Below are 19,305 nucleotides of genomic sequence, written 5' to 3'. Positions count from 1 at the left end.
CGCTCTGGCCATTGAAAGTCTTTCTACCCTCCTTCAAGGCAAGGTTAATGCAGGTGTTCACAGACACCACCACCATATGGTACTACAACAAACAGGGCAGGGTGAGGTCGTGCACCCTTTGTCAAGAGGCCTTGCATCTCTAGACATGGCTGGAAGGTCAGGACATTTCCCTGATGGTTCAACATGTGGAGGTCTCTCAGAACATCATGATAGACAATGTCAGCTGAAGATGCCTAGTGGATCTCGAAAGGCGTCTCCATGCAGAGGTGGTTTAAGGTCTTTCTGCAGTGGGGAGATCCTTGGTTAGATCTTCAGCACCTCCGAGAACGCACAATGTTAACAGTTCTGAATGCTGGAGTTTCCCAAGCCGCCTCTCACTCGCAGATGCTTTTCATCTCGAGTGGAGCTCTGGCCTCCTGTACACCTTTCCGCTCATACCGCGCCTGCCCAGAGTTCTCAAGAAGATCAGGAATGACCGAGTCCAAGGAACCCTTGTGGCTCTAGACTGGATGCAGAGTCTGGTATCACGAGCTGTTGAGCATGGCCATGGATCCTCCGATCAGGCTGCCTCTTCTGTAGGATCTTCTGTCACAGCAGCAGGGGGGGATCTCGACCCGAATCTGTCAGCACTCCGCCTTCTTGCATGGAGATTGAGCGGCAACAGTTGACAGCTTTCGACCTTTGTCCCGAAGTCTGTAACACTATTTTGGTAGCCAGGCGTCCCTCCACCAAGACTGTATACGCCTGCTGTTGGGGAATATTTGTGGCATGGTGTACAGAAAAGCAAATCAATCCCTTTTATGCCCCCCTTCTTAGGTTCTCCTTTTTATTCTTTCACTTGCCCAGTTGGGCACTCTAAAGGGCTTTCTGTCCGCTATCTCCGCTTTTCTTTGATTGCCTGATCAGACATCCCTCTTCAAAGCCCCTATTGTAATAGGGTTTCTGAAAGGTTTACATTTGTTCCCATCTTCTCCCTTTATTAGGCCCCAGTAGGACCTCCATCTCGTCCTCGCTTTACTTCTGTCCATCGAGGCCCCTTACCATCAAGACGATCTTTCTTGTGGCTATAACATCTGTTGGGAGGGTCACTGAGCTTCAGGCATTGTCATCCAAGTCTCCTTATTTGAACATCTTCCCAGGCAAACTGGTGCTTTGAGAGCTTCTCTTCTCCCGAAAGTGGTTACTCCCTTTCACATAGGTGATCCGTCACCCTGCCTACTTTTTATGCTCCGCCTCACCCCTCCTAAGAGGGGAGGCAACTTCACCATCTGGACCCAAAAAGAGTGTTCTACCTTGACTGCACACAAGAGTTCCAGGTGGACGACCAACTCTTCGTGGGGTATGTTTACGCGACGAAGGGATGGGCCACTGAGAAGAGAACCATCTTGCGATTAATCGTGCTCCTTATCAAAATCTGCTATGCACTGGCTAAGAAGCTACCCCCTGAGAATTTGTGTGCTCATTTCACCAGAACCAATGCTGCAACCACTGCGTTAGCACAAAGAGTTCTGGTTCTGGATATCTGCCTTGCAGCAATGTGGGCTTCCCTGAACGTGTTTACCAAGCACTACTGCCTGGATAGTCTGGTCCGTTAGGTCCTGCAGGACTTCGTGTTACAATGGTCCACAGACCCACCTCCAGGGAGGTACTGCTTGGGTATCTATTCTAAGGTAAGAAATCTGCTGCTAGAAGGCTTTATCAGATGATCAAGTTACTTACCTCGGTAATGACTTATCTAATCAAGACTCTATCTAGTGCAGATTCCTTACCGACCCATCCATCCTTTCCACTCTTCCAATGGATTTTTAGAGACAGGACTCTCCCCTTTCAGGCCCCTAGTATTCTTCAGTGGTCAGTGTACTTTGTGACTCTGCGCCTCTGGCGTGAAAAGTTTGTAAAAAGTAACTGATGTCCACGCGCTGGGGTGGCGCCCATATAGGCACTGCGCACATTACTTCTGGTGTGGACAACTCCAAGCAGACATAAACAGCTCCACCTACCGGCGTGCAGGGGTACTGCTCCAAAAAAAATTCGGCATCTAGCATGATGCATGGGGATAATTCTAAGGTAAGGAGTCTGCGGCTAGATATTCTCTACCAGATAAGGCGTTACTAAAGTTAAGTAACTTGTTCATCAGTGAGTGCCCAGGAAAAAGTTAATTTCTGGATCTAGTCTGATGCCTGGGAATATTTCTAAGATATGGAATCTGCTGCTAGATATTCTCTAACACACAACAATAGGCCTGTCACCCAAGACACTCTTAGAAAACTGCTAATATGGCATGGATACTGGTGATACAAATAAGCTTTATGTATTATCACCGCCCCTCAATCTTTCTGGTGATTCAAATCCAGCCAGGTGTCAAACATCAATGCGGTACACCCACGGTAAACAAACAATCTGTCGTGGTACCACCACCCACCAGACACTACTTGTGGAAAAAGTGTGGAAATGAGAGTGAGCCCCTCACGGAAGAACCGCCAATCGGGTTATCTGACTCACAATTGCCAGTATACCCAATTATCATCATTGGTGACTCACTCTCATAACAGTGGGAAAAGGGAACAGAAAAAAACTGACAACATGTAACAGTGTTTTCTCGATATCAGCCCCACAATCTGCTGATAATTCCTAACAAAACAAGACAGCGTATTGCCCTTGCTGTGCTTCGTGCACAATTAACACAAACCACAAAACCAACAAACCCCCAGTGAGAAAGAAAAGTGAATCTCACACAGTTAAAACAGAAGAGTTCACTGGCCACTCATAATTTATTCTGGGCTGTGAAACCTTCTGACATAAAAATGACTCACACCATATGTACTCTCAGGTTGGTCATAGTGCCAACATGTTTCGTTGCTTGTACTTTCTGCAACTTCTTCAGGGCAAATGGGGGTGCCCACTGTTATTGCCACTGTATAACAACACACACCTGGGGTTAGCGTTTCGCACGCATACCTGCTACCCCTACAATCAGTATGCCCGTGTCCTCAACAGATCACGTGTTGATTGTGAAAACCCGCTATCGTCGGGTCTCCTGTACTCGGTCACCGGTCCTGCCGAATATCAGACAGGCCTATTGTTGTGTGTTATGGTTTGAGTGGGGGGCGGCCTGTGCCCTTTTTTTCCCCCCTGAGACTCCTTTTGTTTGGGCTAGATATTCTCTACCAGATAAGGCATTACAGAAGGTAAGTAACTTGTTCATCAGTGAGTGCCCAGCAAAACGTATCGACATCCTCATGGAAGTGGGTATCTACAGACTTGAATCTTTAAGTAACTGGTATTTGGACATGCACATACTTAGACAGGATTAGGTATTATCAAAAAAGGTAAATTTAATAGCCGGGTAATCACTTTACGATGGGGTTTGGTTTTAATAATGTAAAAGCAACGTTTGAAAAAGAAAATACAAAGAGACCAATAGCGTTAAACTGGAAAGGGAGGACATATACCAATATCTTGCAATAGACAAAATGTAGGGAACCTAATAGGAAAAAAGAATATTACAGCTAACTTTGCAAGAGCTTTCCAACCATGTTTATAAGCAAACAAGCAATTCGTGCATGCACATTTGTCAATTTGCAAGCAAATGCATTTCCATAATATACATTCCAGTAGTAGAAGACATTGTTCATGCTGAAATAGCTACACCACAGGTCCACAACCATAGATTTACAGATGTTTTTTACAGTATCAAAGGTTTTGCATTCACAAATAATTTGGCATTATGACAAAGTGTAACTAACTTTTTTTCTATCGTCAAACTTGCAAGATGGAATGAATGCACAGTCCTTTAGTCAACAAAGGAAAAAGAGCAAAGAGAATCTCTAAAACAGGAAAGAAATTGTTCAAATAAGCTGGACCTACCTAAGGCAGAAACTGACAAACCACATGCTTAGCAGCATCTGCAAATAACTTACAGAAGCGTTCTGATGACTAGTAAGAGAGATAAGTGGCTACTCTGGTTACTGCAGTTCTCAGATGGGAAGCTTACAATTGCAGCCCACAATAGTGACTAGTTTGCCATACACCATTGGAGACCACCTCATGTTGGGGTCTCAAGTGCATGTGGAAGGAGACTATTATTCAAGTAGAAACAGCAAGGTTGGTTCTCCGATTCATTCAACATTATTTAAGTATTGTGGCAGTGTAGTAGCAGGTCGACATAAGGATTATGATGCTGCTAGAATTCACCAAAAAATACATACGAAGTTGCAATGTCGTTGGTCATTCCAAGCCCAGTTGCTGAAAAATGTGGTTGCCAGTGCATCAGAAATAGTAATTGAATTCATGGCTAGAAAAGTGCCAGTGATTATTCTTTCATGGTCATCAGAAGACAGGGTGAGGAACTAGCTCTCAATTTAATTAGAGATAAATAAAAGATGGAATAAAGCAAAAGAAATACCTCTATCCAACCGTAGAAGCAACAGGATTAATAAACAGTGGTTTATAAAACAATGTAGATGGGCTGTAGATGGAGGTAACGGAATAGCTCAATAGTACTGGCAGAATGCAAGTATTGTGAATGGCACTTGAAGAAAAGGTGATAATATTTATAAAGGCTTATATATCCAAACCCATTATCAAAGTGATAGCAAGTTTCCTACTGGGCTCTATTATTCTGATCTTGTGATAGTGGAAGAGGTGTTGCGCCGCGACTAGGGCGACTGACTCCGGAATCTGGGGATCACGGTTCGTTCCCCTGCACCGGCGGCAGATTAGCCCAGCACCATGTGACTCTGGGCAATAGCTTGCTTAATCTTCCCGACGGCCTCCCGCGCCTAGAGACCCTAACGGGTGATTGTGCGCTTTAGAAATGTGGATTATTATAATTATCTTGGGTAAAGACTAAAATGCTGCAATGCACTCCACTATTTAATAGAGCTGTGTGCCTATAAGTTTTAGATTTCATTTTTGCTTTTAGAAGATTTCTGGTTACTCACAATTGTGAACTCTTGGGGAGACCATCTTTTAGAAAAAATGACGTTTGATCAGTAACCTGATACTGTTCAGTGTTTTGTGATTTGGCATGCCTGCAGAGTGGCTAAAAACCCATCTTTTCAAGTTTTACAACGTCAGTTATCTCATCATCATTTACCTTGATTCAGTGTTTTTAAGGGCATGAAGTTCACAAATGTAATTGATTATACACTAATTTTGCTATACATTAATACATAGCTCACTTTCCGCTTTATGATTTTTTTATAGGGACATTCCAGTTGATTTCAAGTATATTGCAGAGCCAAGTATGCACTCTATGCCCGCCGTGACCTTGTCGCCGAATGGTAAGTGGCACATAAATACTGAACTGCTTTTGCTTACAGCGTAAGTATACTCTTTAAGAACATTCATGTTATCCAGGTACTTTCCTTCTGTCCCACAGATTTGTTAACCCGAGCTCTGTTACTTTTACATAATTTAATTCATACATTTCCAGTGAAACTTGAATGTGATGCATGCATTTGAACTAACATGTTGACCACTTTACAGTGTACAAGGCCTTCATACTACAAGGTGTGGCAGAGTTCACTAAAATCACTGAGTGAACTTGAACCAACTCTGAGAAGGACCAGTTTATTTGTTGAAACTAATTCTCAATCTGTGTGCATTACCTTTACTGTAATTTTCGTCTAGTAACTTTCCAAGATGCTAAGCGGTCAATTATGATGCATGAAAATTATTTGACATTAAATACTACGGTATTATGTGGGGACATCATTGGTACTTCACATTCTTGGAAGCATAATGCTGATGATAAAGGAAAGTTTTGGTGAATTAATAAACTGAGGTTTTCATGCCACTGTGAGGAACAGCACATTGTGTTGTTGTCATAAGGAAATCTACATTTGCCTTTTTGCACTCCATGAAAGACATTTTCTGTTATTACTCTTAGCCAAAAACAACCTAGAAATATTGCGGGAAAAGGTTTGGATGTAACTATAGCCTGAACGGTAAAATACCTTTCTTACCACATTCTGTATGATAAACTTTACTGCATCTCAAATGTAGAAAAGTTCCAGTGCCTCAAATTCCAACTGCCAAATTGGCTAACAAAAGATTTGAAATGCGCTCACAAACAAAACAAAAATTGTCTCTCATCCTGCCTGTTTATGCTTTATCCGATCCAACCAAACTTTGGACTTCCTGCCAGTACAGCTTAAGCACTTGCTGGGTTTTGTTTAGCAGAAAAAGGTTCCCCTCTCATTTTTAAAATATTTTCCTCAGCTGCTTTCACAACTGAGATCTTGCCACTTAGGTAAGAGATTCAGACATGGGCAGGTGTTCTCAGAAAAAAGTGAAGTGTGAGGGTGCATTGCTGGACTCCAGCCAGGATGAACTGCTAAGCATCACTTCAGTCTCAACACGCCTATAAAGCTGTGCACTCTATTTCAGAGTATAAATCTGTTATCATAGTTGGCCCCTCTGTTTAATGCCCCATGTTTAACCGATGAGAGCTCCATGCAGGACATTGAATACAGTTAGCAATTGGGAAAAAATTATTCATCCTTTCATTACATTGTCCACTGGCAGTGTGAAGATCCAAAACACAAGGGCCTAGAGAAGGAGCTGATAGTAGTCAAGGAAAAATGGTGTTCAGACTAAAAAATTGGGAGGACATAAGAAAACATTAGTAGTAAAATTCCAACACCAGAAGAGGCTTTTCTTAAGTCCCATTGGGGTGATTTAAAGGTAACCTCTGAAACAATGTCAATGAACTGTGATCGCCATTGTATTCAACATTTTTATGACCTTTTACCTCGTAAACATTTCACTGTTGTCTTCACTTTATTTGAAGTAGCTTGACGAGAGTTTGAATCTCTATCTTAAGCAAAAAAACACCATATATTTGATTGCTGTGCCCATGCTATCTTTATCTTTGTGATAAAGTGGATTAATTTTCGGTGTGATTGTGATACATCACCAAGTAATAATGTCACTATTTTGTTTGACGTCCACTTAGGTTTCTTTAAATGAAATCTTGACTCAGTCCTAGAGAGCCTTGGCACAGAGCAGTCCGGCTTAACTCAAAGTAAAACAAATGTAAAGCATCTATCACTGCCAAAACAGTCAATTAGTAGGAAACGTTATACAATAAAAATCCCACTCCAAGTTATAAAAATGTTTGTTTTTGTCTTTAAATGGACACCAAAAGGACAAAAATCCAACAAAGGAAACATTAGTTAGATTTTTGCACGATTTTCATAATTCACTTCTTTTCACTCCTAAAAGTTAGTAAATCACTCTTGGCCATAATTTGTGAGCCTCGAAAGCAACGGTCCTGAGCAAAGTCATAGTTTCAGGCCGACCGCGAATCAAGTTCGGGGTCAGATGCAGGTGCAGGGTTGGTCCCATTCAAGATGTTATCTTTGCACTTAGAAACGTTCCTGGTTCTTTTTTTTTTTACGGTCAGGTCATCCGGGTCCTCTGCAGCTTCAGGCCAGCATTGGGCTCGACGTCAATGGACAGGCAAAGTCCAGTGGGCAGTGAAGTCTTAATTCTTGATGGCGTTCAAGGCTAACCTTGAAGCTAAACGGGAGGCTAGACAACTAGTCCTTGGAGTCCACTTACTGATACTTGGCACAAGTGGGAGCAGGTTCAGCCCTTAGCATTACTCGCCACGAAATCAACAGTAGGAGCAGCCCTTCTCCTTCTGAGTTCCTGTCTTGGGCAGCAGGTGCTGTTTTCCTGGCTGTAGCCTGCCTTTCTGAGGTCCACAGGTTCAGCAGGTGCAGTCCCCCTCCTATCCTTTCTGAGTCCAGCAGAGTTCTGAGGCTGGATGGCAGGGGTGCACTTGTATGCCGATTTCGAGTTTGTGGGAGGACTTCCTAGCCAGTGGGCTTACAATTACCACTCACTGGGGTACCCTACCCTTTCTGACGTTGCCTCGGGCGTAGGACACTAAATAATCCCACAGTGCATCTCTCTACCCAAATAACAAATGATCCTTCTCCCTGGCTCAGAGCTATGGGCACACCCCTGAGGTGTGCCCAGTATAATTAGCCACCTGCACTGGACAACCCGTTCTGCACAAAGGAGCAGGCATGCAGAGGTCTGACTGGAGTGGAGGAGCGTGGCTCAGTGGTTAGAGGCGGCAGAACCGGAAGCTAAGATCGACTGTGGACCAGGGTTCGATTCCCCGCCTCGGCGGGTCTCAGGCTCAAAATTCCACGGACTCGACAATTCTCGCTCCGGTGCCTACTCGACTCACGGGGTCACACTCTGCGACTCTGGGCAATAGCTTGCTTAATCTCCACTACGGCCCCTCGCGGCGGGATGCCTGGCTTTCACCTTGTGGACACCCTGCCGGGGTTTCTCACAGGGGAATACCAGGACGGGTTCCCTAAGCAAGCGCTTAGATACCGTGTCGGTGATTTGCGCTATATAAGTACATGTACATTTACTTGCATTTCCCTTTCAGAGACTGTAGCTCTTTTTAAGCTGGGCCATATGTGGCCACTTCCCTTGGGCTATCCTGTTAGGAGAGGTCACCCCTCTTTCCTCCAGCATACCCTTTGTTCCTTTTCATGGCAGTGCTTCACACCACCTGGCAGGAAGACAGCGGCTGTCTCAGGTGACAATTGCTGTAGTTAACCACCGGCAGCTACTAGAACTATTGGAGCAAGAAATTGTTGGCTTTCTAAAGTCTTATTTGCATTAAAAGTTTCTTTAAATCCAACGTCAGCATTAAGTCATGTTTAAAGTAACAATTAAGTTGGTACCTTGGGCACTATATGTTTGGTGGTCCCAAATAGAACTTAGTGCGTTGGTTAGTGTGACTCCACGTGAGCCAAGGGAACTACCAACCTTGTCACAGTGAAAACGACAATTTCAAGTTTTCACTGTCAAGACATGTCAAACAAAAGGAATGCATCATCTTTTTTTTAATAATTGGCATTCTGAATGCCTCATAAATATTAAAAAGGAAGGTTTTGACTTGGCAGAAGGGTTTATTTGCATTAGAAAGTTACTGTGCACACCTTGTGTTCCTTGTGGTTTTGAACGTACTCATTCTAGAACAATGCTGCACGTGCAACCAGAGTGCGTGATCCGCCCTGATTCACGCTTAAGTTAACAACTTGAAGAGTAGGACCGTGTTCACGTTCCTTGCACGGGCGCACAGCGTTTTTTAATTAATGCTTTGTTTTTGAGTTATCAACAAATTAATCCATATACTTCAAACATAATAATGACTTCATTTATTTTCAGATGGTCAATCACACGTGAGGCAATATGTCTTGAAATGCTTCTCATGCCTCAGATATGCTAATCCAAGCCTTTCTCTGGGCAGGAGTTGATAATATGGTACCCAATGCATTTCGAGCTCTGAATGAGTTCTTCTTCAGGGGTTTCACTACAAATAAGAAAACCTGTATCAATAAATTGCAACTCCAAGCCATTGCAACATACATTCTGTGCTTTTTTTCAATATTTATAATCCATGCCTTGTATTATGACCAGCCCTTAAGCAACGTTATCACTCTAAAACCGTAACACTAAGTAACCCAATCAATGTCATAGGGGTCCCATAAGCTAAGTACTTCACATTGCTGCTTCTGCTCTACCGTACAGTAATTCAAGCCCAAGTCGGTATCAACAAACCTAAATCTCCTGTAACCCGATACCACAACTTCCATATTTAACCTTCTGTTCACATACCTTCATATTTCTTCATGTCTATACTCCTACACTTTTATTGAATGTAGTACCTGCCTTCCTGATCTTTCTGAGCTTTCAAACCATATGTCATAACCCCTCCTCTCCTCGTGAACCAATGTTTGACTCCCAGCGTAATGACTACCTGCCCCACAATGCAAAGTTTTCAACCGTGCTCAATCACAAACACCATCCCCAAATCCTTACATCAGGACTAATTCAACCGGTCCCACCAGCTAACACCCCTGGACATTTTAATAATTGCCCCGCACTCCCCTTTGATGTTATGTGACACGCTGCTCAGAAAATGTTATAATTCATAAATACGAACTGATGTCTAGTATACATACTATATTACAATTTTCATACGACATGAGTAAAGTTGTACAAAGCACATATTTACAACAAAAGTTCCTTCTAAAACTGAGATGGGTTTATTTCGCCATGTCAGGCCAAAATGTGAAAGCTGCTAGACTGGGCTGGGTGGCAGACCTAGAGGCACGTTGTCAACATGTCACTGCAATAGGACGACAGTAAGTGCTGTAGTCCACCTAGTAAAACCAAAGGGGATGATGGACGGAGTGTTGAACATTGCAAGCACTCACCCCCAGTCAACTGACTGTCTTTGCCTGTCTGAGTCCCAACACTGTGCATCATTTAATTTTGCAGTGCTCATGAAAACACACATTTTGTATTTTCATGCACACTACCATTGTTCAGTTCAGCCCTTACAGCCTTAACTACAGACAGGCTCCTGATGAAAGGAGGAAGGGGCTGAGGTGGCAGAGTAAAGACCCATCTACAGAGTGTTGTTTAGAAACACAACACTCTGGAATTGGATGTGCATTTCTGAGTGGTATAATTCAACTACGATCCTATCTCAAGGGCACAATCTATTTTATTTAGGCTGATATTCTGTGCATGCCTCAGGCAGAACAGTTTACTTGCTAAAATGGGGCTATCTGAAAGAAACACGTTAGTGTTGGATTCCTTACCTTAGAATATTCCCTGGCGTCCGACTGGATCCGGAAAGTTTTCGTCAGCACTACCCCTGCGCTTCGGTAGGCGTTGTACTGTGGCTCCGCGTCTTTTGTCGGCGTCGTGGTCGCCGGAATGACGTCGCTGGAGTACTTAGACGCCACCCTTGCGCGTTGACGTCAGTTCTTCTTTTTTCCGTGCCAGCAAGCGCAGATCCGGGAAGAGCGTACCCGTAGTCATTTTTTTTACTAACGTTTTGGAAATTCTTAGATATCTTTTTCGAAGTCGACGCGATTCCTGGTGCCAGTAGGGGTGCCCGGTTTCAAGCCGTGTGACGCCTGTCACCGACTGATGTCGGTTACTGACCCCCACCACCGGTGTCTCTACTGTTTGTGGGCCGACCATGGTGACAAGTCGTGTCCCGACTGCCGGGCCTTGACGTCGAAGGCTAGGCGGTAGCGTTCCTGTAAGCTCCTCGAGCTCCGGCAGTTGGCTCTGTGCCGCTCGAGGTCCCGGTCGAGGAGCAAGTCGAGGGACCGATCGTGGAGCCTCAGTCATCACAGTTCGTCTGGATCCAAGTCCTCGCACACGGATATGTCGAGGCATGGCAAAATGAAGGCGAAGAAACCTCTCCCCTCGCCGGTCGCGTGACTCGGCCGAGGGTTCAGGTGACGCCGCCCCCATCCAGCCCATCACCCTCCGGTCCCTGGCTCAGTGCGACTCCGGAGCAGATTAGAGACTTCATCGTGGCCATGAGGACTCTTCCCACCGTCAAGGCCTGCTGGCGTGCCTTCGGGCCCCGTGAGTTCAACGGGGGGGTCCTGGCCCTGTGCTTCCAGCGGGTTCGGCCTCGACCTCGCAGGACCCCGTGGGATCCAGGCCTGGATCCCGGTCAACCTTATGACTCTTCCGCTGGCACCGACCCTATCGGTGCCACCTCCGGTGCCGTCCTCTGACGACGCCATCCCCAGTTTCAGCCCCGGCCCGGACTCGGCATCGGAGCGGCACCGCTCTGCGCCGTCTCGGACGCCGACCGGTGAGCTTTTCACCGATGCCCTGGCTCCGTCATTTTTGCCTGTTTATCAGGACATGTATGAAGGGGAGGACTGGGAGGGGTCTTATGACCCTCTGGCACAGCAGTGTCAGTTAAGTCAGGACTGGGCAGATAAGCTGGGGAGGCCAGTGGTCTAGACACATCGCCTGACACTGGTTTTCTCTCTCCTCCTTCTGTGGCTACGGAGGAGGGAGCAACTTATGCTGTGGTGCTGCGCAAGGCGGCGAAGGCCTTGGGCCTTGAACTTCCTGCAGCGGCTGTGAGGACTAACCTCCTCACCGAGGTGCTTCAACCGCCAGTAAGCTCTTCGGAGCCTCTGCTGCAGTTTAATGAGGCCCTCACTGACGTTCTGATGGGCACTTGGCCCAAGCCCACCACAGTCCCTCCTGTGGATCCGAACATGGCATGGCGCCACCGCCCAGCTCCGGGAGACCCCTGCTTTCTGTCCACCCACCCCACCCCTGAGAGTCTGGTTATCCAGCCCTCCACGTCCCAAACCGCATTCCCTACAGCATCCCTGGACCGGGAATCCAAAAGGCTGGAACAGTTTGGCAAGAAACTGTTTTCCTCAGTCTGTCTAGGGTTACGGTCCATTAATACTGCATGCCTTTTGGGCCATTACACCCACTCTTTGTGGGATACGGTGGCAAAAGTGCTGCCCCAGTGTCCGGAGGAGGCCAAGACATGGCTTGCCCAGGCTCTTGCTGAGGGGCGGGATGCAGCACGGTACTCCATTCAATGTGGACTTGTCACCACGGACTTGCTAGGCAGAGTGATTGCAACAATGGTGGCGGTTTGTGTGGCTGAGGTCCACCAACTTTTCAGGGAATGTCCAGAGCACTCTCATGGACATGCCTTTTGATGGCCGTCGCCTCTTTGGCGAGAAGGCAGAGAGCGCGCTGGAGACCTTTAAGGACTCCAGGGCTACGGCCAAGTCTTTGGGCCTGTCAGCCCAGCGCCAGCAAATTCCTGCTTTTCGTTCCTTTCATGGCCACAGAAGGGGCACCCCCGCACTTTCATCCAGCCACAGGACCAACCTCAACGCAGTCGCGGATGTGCATTCCGCCGTGGCGGAGCAGGGGGCCAGAGCCGGTCAGTCCACATCTGCTCCCGCAGCATCTGCCTCAAATCCTTCCTAGTCCGAGCTTTCAGGCCCATTCCACACCAGTGGGAGGCAGAGTTCGCCTTCACCTGCTCCATTGGCGCACCATCACTTCGGACAGGTGGGTGCTTCAAATCGTCCAAAGGGGCTACTCCCTCCCCTTCAAGTCGACCCCTCCAGCCATGCCACCGCAGTACCACCGCATGTCGGGGGATCACTTGCAACTTCTGCAGGAGGAAGTTACGGCCCTCTTGGCCTAGAGCGCCATTGAGCGCGTTCCTGGCCCAGAAGTAGGGCGGGGTTGTTACTCCCACTACTTTCTGGTTCCCAAGAAGGTCAAAGGGGGCCCTGCGCCCTATCTTGGACCTCAGGAGCGTTCAGGAGGAAGGAGAAGTTCGAAATGCTGACGTCCGCTCAGGTTCTGGCTGCCCTAGACCCTGGAGACTGGACGGTAGCGTTGGCCTTGCAGGACGCTTATTTCCATATTCCCGTCCTGCCGGCCCATCGGCATTACCTGCGGTTCACGGTAGGCCACGAGCACTTTCAGTTTACCGTGCTCCCCTTCGTCCTCACCAGTGCCCCTCTGGTGTTCACGAAAGTGATGGCGGTGGTCGCAGCTCATCTGCGCAGATCAGGGGTCCCAGTCTTCCCCTATCTCGACAACTTATTGTTGAAGGTGGGCTCGCCCCAAACAGTAGTCTCCCACCTCCAGACCACGGCCGACCTCCTGCATTCGCTGGGGTTCTCCATCATTGTGCCGAAGTCTCACCTGAGCCCCTCCCAGAAGCTCCTCTTCATCAGAGCGGTTCTGGAGTCTGTGCAGTTTCGGGTTTATCCTCCCGAGCAGCGGGTTCAGGATCTTCGGGCTCTGATGCCGATCTTTCAGCTTTCATCCTGAGTTTCGGTCAGGTTGGCCCTTAAGATTCTGGGACTGATGGCCTCCTGCATCCTGCTGGTATATCACGCCAGGTGGCGGATGCCGGCTCTGCAGAGGGACCTGAAGTTCCAGTGGGCACAGCATCAGGGCAACCTGTCAGACCGCGTCCTGATCTCGGAGGGCACTGCGAGACAGTTGCATTGGTGGCTCACGGACCGCGATTGGGTCAGTGGTAGATCCCTCTCCCTTCCCCAACCGGAGCACACAGTGGTGACCGATGCGTCCTTCCTGGGATTTGGGGGTGGGGGGCACATGGGAGAGGCGGAGATCAGAGGCCTCTGGTCTCCGGCGGAGTCCCGGCTCCATATCAACCTTCTGGAGACGCAGACGATCCGGCTTGCACTGAAAGCATTCCTTCCCTCTGTCCGGGGAAGTGTAGTGCAGGTGCTCACGGACAACACCACCGCCATGTGGTATTGCAACAAACAGGGCGAGGTGGGGTCGTGGACCCTATGGCAGGAGGCTCTTCACCTCTGGACAAGGCTGGAACATCTGGGCATCACCCTGGGGGTTAAACACATGGCAGGTTCCCTGAATGCCAGGGCAGACAAACTCAGCCATAGGTGCATGATGGATCATGAGTGGTGTCTGAACTCTGACGTGGCGCAAGGTCTCTTTCAGCAGTGGGGAGAGCCTTGGTTAGATCTATTCGCCACCGACGAGAACGCGCAATGTCATCAGTGCTGCGCGATGGAATTTCCAATGCGGCACTCGCGCTGAGACGCTTTTCATCGCGAGTGGAGTTGTGGTCTGTTATACACTTTTCCGCCTATACCACTTCTGCCCAAAGTGCTGAAGAAGATCAGGCGCGACCGGGCCCAAGTCATCCTTGTGGCTCCGGATTGGGCACGAAGATACTGGTATGCTGAGCTACTCAGTCTGTCAATCGATCTCCCGATTCGACTGCCTCTTCAGGAGGACCTTCTGTCGCAGCAACAGGGGACGGTCCCCCACCCGAACCTGTCCAGCCTCCACCTACATGCATGGAGATCGAGCGGCGACAGTTTATGCCATTTGACTTGCCTCCTGAAGTCTGTGATGTCATTCTGGCAGCCAGGCGTCCCTCCACAAAAATGGTATACGCCTACAGGTGGAACAAATTTGTGGCATGGTGCACAGCAAAGGCTGTGGATCCCCTCTCTGCCCCTCTTTCAGTGGTTCTCCTCTTTCTTCTTTCCCTGGCCCAGCAGGGCTCTGCTCTGGGCACTATCAAGGGATATCTTTCGGCCTTTTCAGCCTTCTTGAGGCTTCCTGATTAGCCTTCTATTTTCAAGTCCTCTGTTGTAAATAGATTCTTGAAAGGCGTTACTCGAATGTTTCCTCCTGTTCCCTTTGTCATGCCTCAGTGGGGCTTGAATCTGGTGTTAACCTACCTAATGTGTGCTCCCTTTGAGCTGCTCCATAACTGTCCTTTACATCTTCTGACTCTAAAGACTGCTTTCCTGGTTGCCATCACCTCTGCCAGAAGAGTGAGTGAGCTCCAGGCTCTTTCTTCTAAGCCTCCTTTCCTCTCTGCCCATCCTGACAAAGTTGTTCTGAGGACTCGTCCTTCTTTTCTACCCAAGGTGGTTACTACCTTGCCCACCTTCTTTCCACCTCTGCATCCCTCGAAAGAGGAAGAGAGGCTCCACCGTCTGGACCTAAAACGTGCGCTCTCTTTTTACCTGAACCGCACACAACAGTTCCGGGTGGACGACCAACTCTTTGTTGGCGACGTGGGTGCTAAGAAGGGATGGGCGGTGCACAAGCAGACCATCTCTCGGTGGGTCGTTTTGTGCATCAAGATGTGTTATTCCTTGGCTAAAAAGGAGCCTCCTGTGGGGCTGCGCGCCCAGTACACTGGTGCCATGGCGGCTACTACTGCCTTGGGACGGGGAGTCCCTTTGCAGGACATTTGTCAGCCAGCTACGTGAGCCTCGCTGCGCAAGTTTGGCAAGCATTACTGCCTGGCCAGCCAAGTCTGGAGAGACAGCTTCTTTGGCCGTTCTGTTCTCCAGGACTTTCTGGTGGGATTTTGGTTCACAGACCCACCACCGGGGATGATATTGCTGGGGTATCTATGCTAAGGTAAGGAATCTAACACAAACCTATTTCTTTCAGATGCACAAGTTACTTAGCTTCGGTAACAATATATCTGTAAAAAACATTAGTTAGTGGTAGATTCCTTACCGCTCCACCCATCCTCCCCGTTCTGCGTACCGATATCTAGGGTTAAGGACTTTCCCTGTTCGGGCCCTAGTTTCATGGCACCAGTGTCGGTTTCTTGCATGGCTCTGCGTTCCTGGCGTGGAAAGTACTCCAGCGATGTCATTCCGGCGACCACGACGATGGACGCGGAGCCACAGGACGATGCCTACCGACACGCAGGAGTACTGCTGACGAAAACTTTCCGGATCCAGTCTGACGCCTGGGGATATTCTAAGGTAAGGAATCTAACACTAACTAATGTTTCTTACATATATATCGTTACCGAATGTAAGTAACTTGTGTGTCAGGTTGCACATCAGTGCAACCCTGAGGCCAGTGAGAAGCTGCACAGAGCTGCAGCAGGGCAGGATCCCCAGCTGTGTCCCAGCTTCTTTTAGGGCTGTGTTTCCAGTGCTACCAAGAAGCTGGGAGAGGGATTTACGGGGGTCTTTCCCTTTTCAAACCTGCTCTTGCTGCTCTGCCTGACTACTCGTTGGGAATCATGGTTCTCTGGTTCCAGTGTCCATAGCCAGATTCCTGCTCTGCTGCTGCCATGCAAAAGCGTTTCTCTGTTCATGTATGTGTTTGTGAGTGATGGAAAGTCTTCGATTTCGGTTGTCGACGAAGGTCTTCGGGCCTACCTAGGCCTCACTTTCTGGCTCATGGAAAGGACGCCATTTAAGAAGTGTCCTCAATGTGGGTCGAAGTTTCCCCACAAGTTTCCCCACACCGACCTACATGAGGTGTGTAACCTGTGCCTTTCACCGGAGCACGAGGCCAAAGACTGTTCAGCGTGTGCCTCATTCCGCTCCAAGAAGACGATCCGGGACCGACGAGCTCGAAGAACTATGGCTCGCTTGTCCGCTCCGATTCCCGACGACATCTTCGAAGGCGTCGACGTGCCAGAACACCAGCACGCGAAGAGAGTATCAGATCATCAGATGCCGAAGACTCCGACGTAGAGGAGGTCACTCCAGCTCAACGGGTCGTAAGTAAGACCATCAACCCCACCCCTTCCTCAACACCATATAAAAAGGCTTCGGTCACACCCTCACCTTCGGGCTTGGGTGCACACCGAGACACTGCTTCTAACGCCCCGCCTTCGAAGACCACAAAGCCTTCAGGCGGTTCGGGCTCGAGGCAGCCTACTTCCGGTGTCGACCCAGTACCGACACCGAAGAAAAAGTCATGTTCCTCTTCCACGTCGACTGTTGCTTCGACACCCAAGCACACAGCGCCGTAGACTGGCAGCGGTTCATCGACACCGAAACCGCACTCTGACCCGAGAAAAAAATCAGCCAAAGCTATTCACATGCATCGGAGCCGAAAAAACCCTCGGAACCGAAAAAACATGTTCCCGCAAAAGAAACTTCGAAATGTGTCACTCCTAAGCCAACTGCCGACTCTGTGCCTAAAAAACCTACGGGCCGAAAATTTTGACGCCAAAGGATCTACCTGGCTCACAAGAGCTTTTTACACTGGATCCACAACAAAAAACTGTTGTAAAGGATCCCAAAACGGGACAATTGACTCTCAGCTCCAAGAAGAGACCACTTGAGGCGCCAGCACCTCCTCCCCCTGCAAAGAAGAGAGACATTGCAACTTCTCCACTAAGGGTCCCTTCTGCTCCACCTCTCCATACTGTTCCTACTCATACACCTCCTCCACCACATCATTCACCTACACCATCTCCTAATCCAGACAATGACGTACACACAGATTCTTATTATGAAGGTGGGGGTGCACATTACCCACCACAGGCTAATAGTCTCCCTCAGTCACCTAATCCATGAGACGATTACAACACCCCTGATGTGCCTTATGTCCCACTGGATGATGCCTATCCTTCCAGACCTTCCCCACCAGAGGACACCCTAGGTTTTAACCTGCTAGTCCAGAGGGCTGCACAATATCATGGGGTGGACTTACACACTGACGCAGTGGAGGAAGACTTCCTATTAGACACCTTTGACAACAAAGGTCTACAACCATCTTACCAATGCTTAAGGGCGTCATCAAGCACGCAACAGAAATGTTTAAGGACCCCGTTAGAGCTAGGGTCCTCAATCCCTGCATTGAGAGAAAATATAAAGCTGCCCCTTCAGACCCAGCTTATATTAACGGGCCGGCACAATTCGATTTTTTAGTGGTATTCAATGCACGTAAACGTGCTAATTCCCAAACAGGTGAAGCCTCGCCACCAGACAAAGAATCTAAACTCCTTGACGCCTCTGGCAAAAGAACTGCGGCACAAGCAGCTAACATCTGGCGCATTGCCAACACCCAAGCCTTGCTGGCAAGATACGACAGGGCACATTATGATGAACTAGAGTCCCCAATGCAGCACCTACCAGACAAATACAAGAACAGGGCTAATGAACTTATAGAGGAAGGTAAAAATATCACGAATACTTCCATCAGTTGTGCCCTAGACGCTGCAGATGCTGCCTCAAGGGCAATCCATACCAGCACCCTACTACGTAGACATGCCTGGCTACGTATTTCAGGTTTTAAACCTGAGGTGCAAAACTCCATACTTAATCAGCCATTTGATGAAACACACCTATTTGGCCCAAATGTTGGCGTGTCTTTGGAAAAAATGAAGAAAGACACCGACACTGCAAAATCTATGGGAGCCTTGCAGCAGCAAGCTCCCAGACGTTCTTTTCGTCGCTCATCGTACAGAGGCAACGCAAGAGGCTACTCCTCAGAAAGTCCCTCCTCTTCCTACAAAACCCCTGGCCAATCCACATTCACCAATGGCTACCAGAGAGGGGGTTACAGGGGTAACAACAACAAAGGCAGAGGCAAGAACAACACCTCCCGCTCTGCCTCCACCCCTACCCAATGACTTTCCTCCCCTTCTCCCCCAACATTCCACTCTTGTGGGGGGAAGACTCCAACGATTCCTGCCTGCATGGATCAACATCACATCACATCAGACAGGTGGGTGCAGCAAATTATTCACTCAGGTTACTGTCTAGAATTAACATCTACCCCCCCAAACATACCACCCAAACGGCGTCCAATGTCACAAGAACATCTGTCACTGTTAAAGCAAGAAGTAGTATCTCTGCTAGAAAAAAGTGCAATAGAACTAGTTCCTCTGCACCAGCAAAACAAGGGGGTTTACTCTCTATATTTTCTAATCCCAAAGAAGGACGGCTCTCAGAGGCCTATTTTAGACCTCAGACCGCTAAACATATACATAGTCAGACCATTTTCACATGGTCACACTCCAGCAAGTCCTTCCTCTCGTCACAAAACGACTTCCTGACTACTCTAGACCTCAAGGACGCATACTTCCACATTCCCATTCACAAAGCTCACAGGAAGTATCTCAGGTTTGTAATAGACGGGCAGCACTACCAGTTCAAAGTACTCCCATTCGGA

At 48.1% G+C, this 19,305-nt stretch overlaps 1 protein-coding gene across 1 annotated transcript in view; it reads left to right on the top strand.

Annotated features, from left to right (window-relative positions):
• CDC40 (cell division cycle 40) overlaps positions 1 to 19,305 on the top strand; it is a 405,957-nt gene that overhangs the window by 282,606 nt on the left and 104,046 nt on the right. The window contains exon 13 of the mRNA XM_078649170.1: positions 5,209 to 5,285. Coding sequence (XP_078505296.1) covers positions 5,209 to 5,285 — 77 coding nt within the window. The remainder of the gene's footprint in view (positions 1 to 5,208; positions 5,286 to 19,305) is intronic.

This window comes from Lissotriton helveticus, chromosome 6 (genome assembly GCF_964261635.1).
Source record: "Lissotriton helveticus chromosome 6, aLisHel1.1, whole genome shotgun sequence".
NCBI lineage: Eukaryota > Metazoa > Chordata > Amphibia > Caudata > Salamandridae > Lissotriton > Lissotriton helveticus.
The sequence above is the reverse complement of the archived record's forward strand: the minus strand, read 5'-3'. Positions and strand labels throughout refer to the sequence as shown.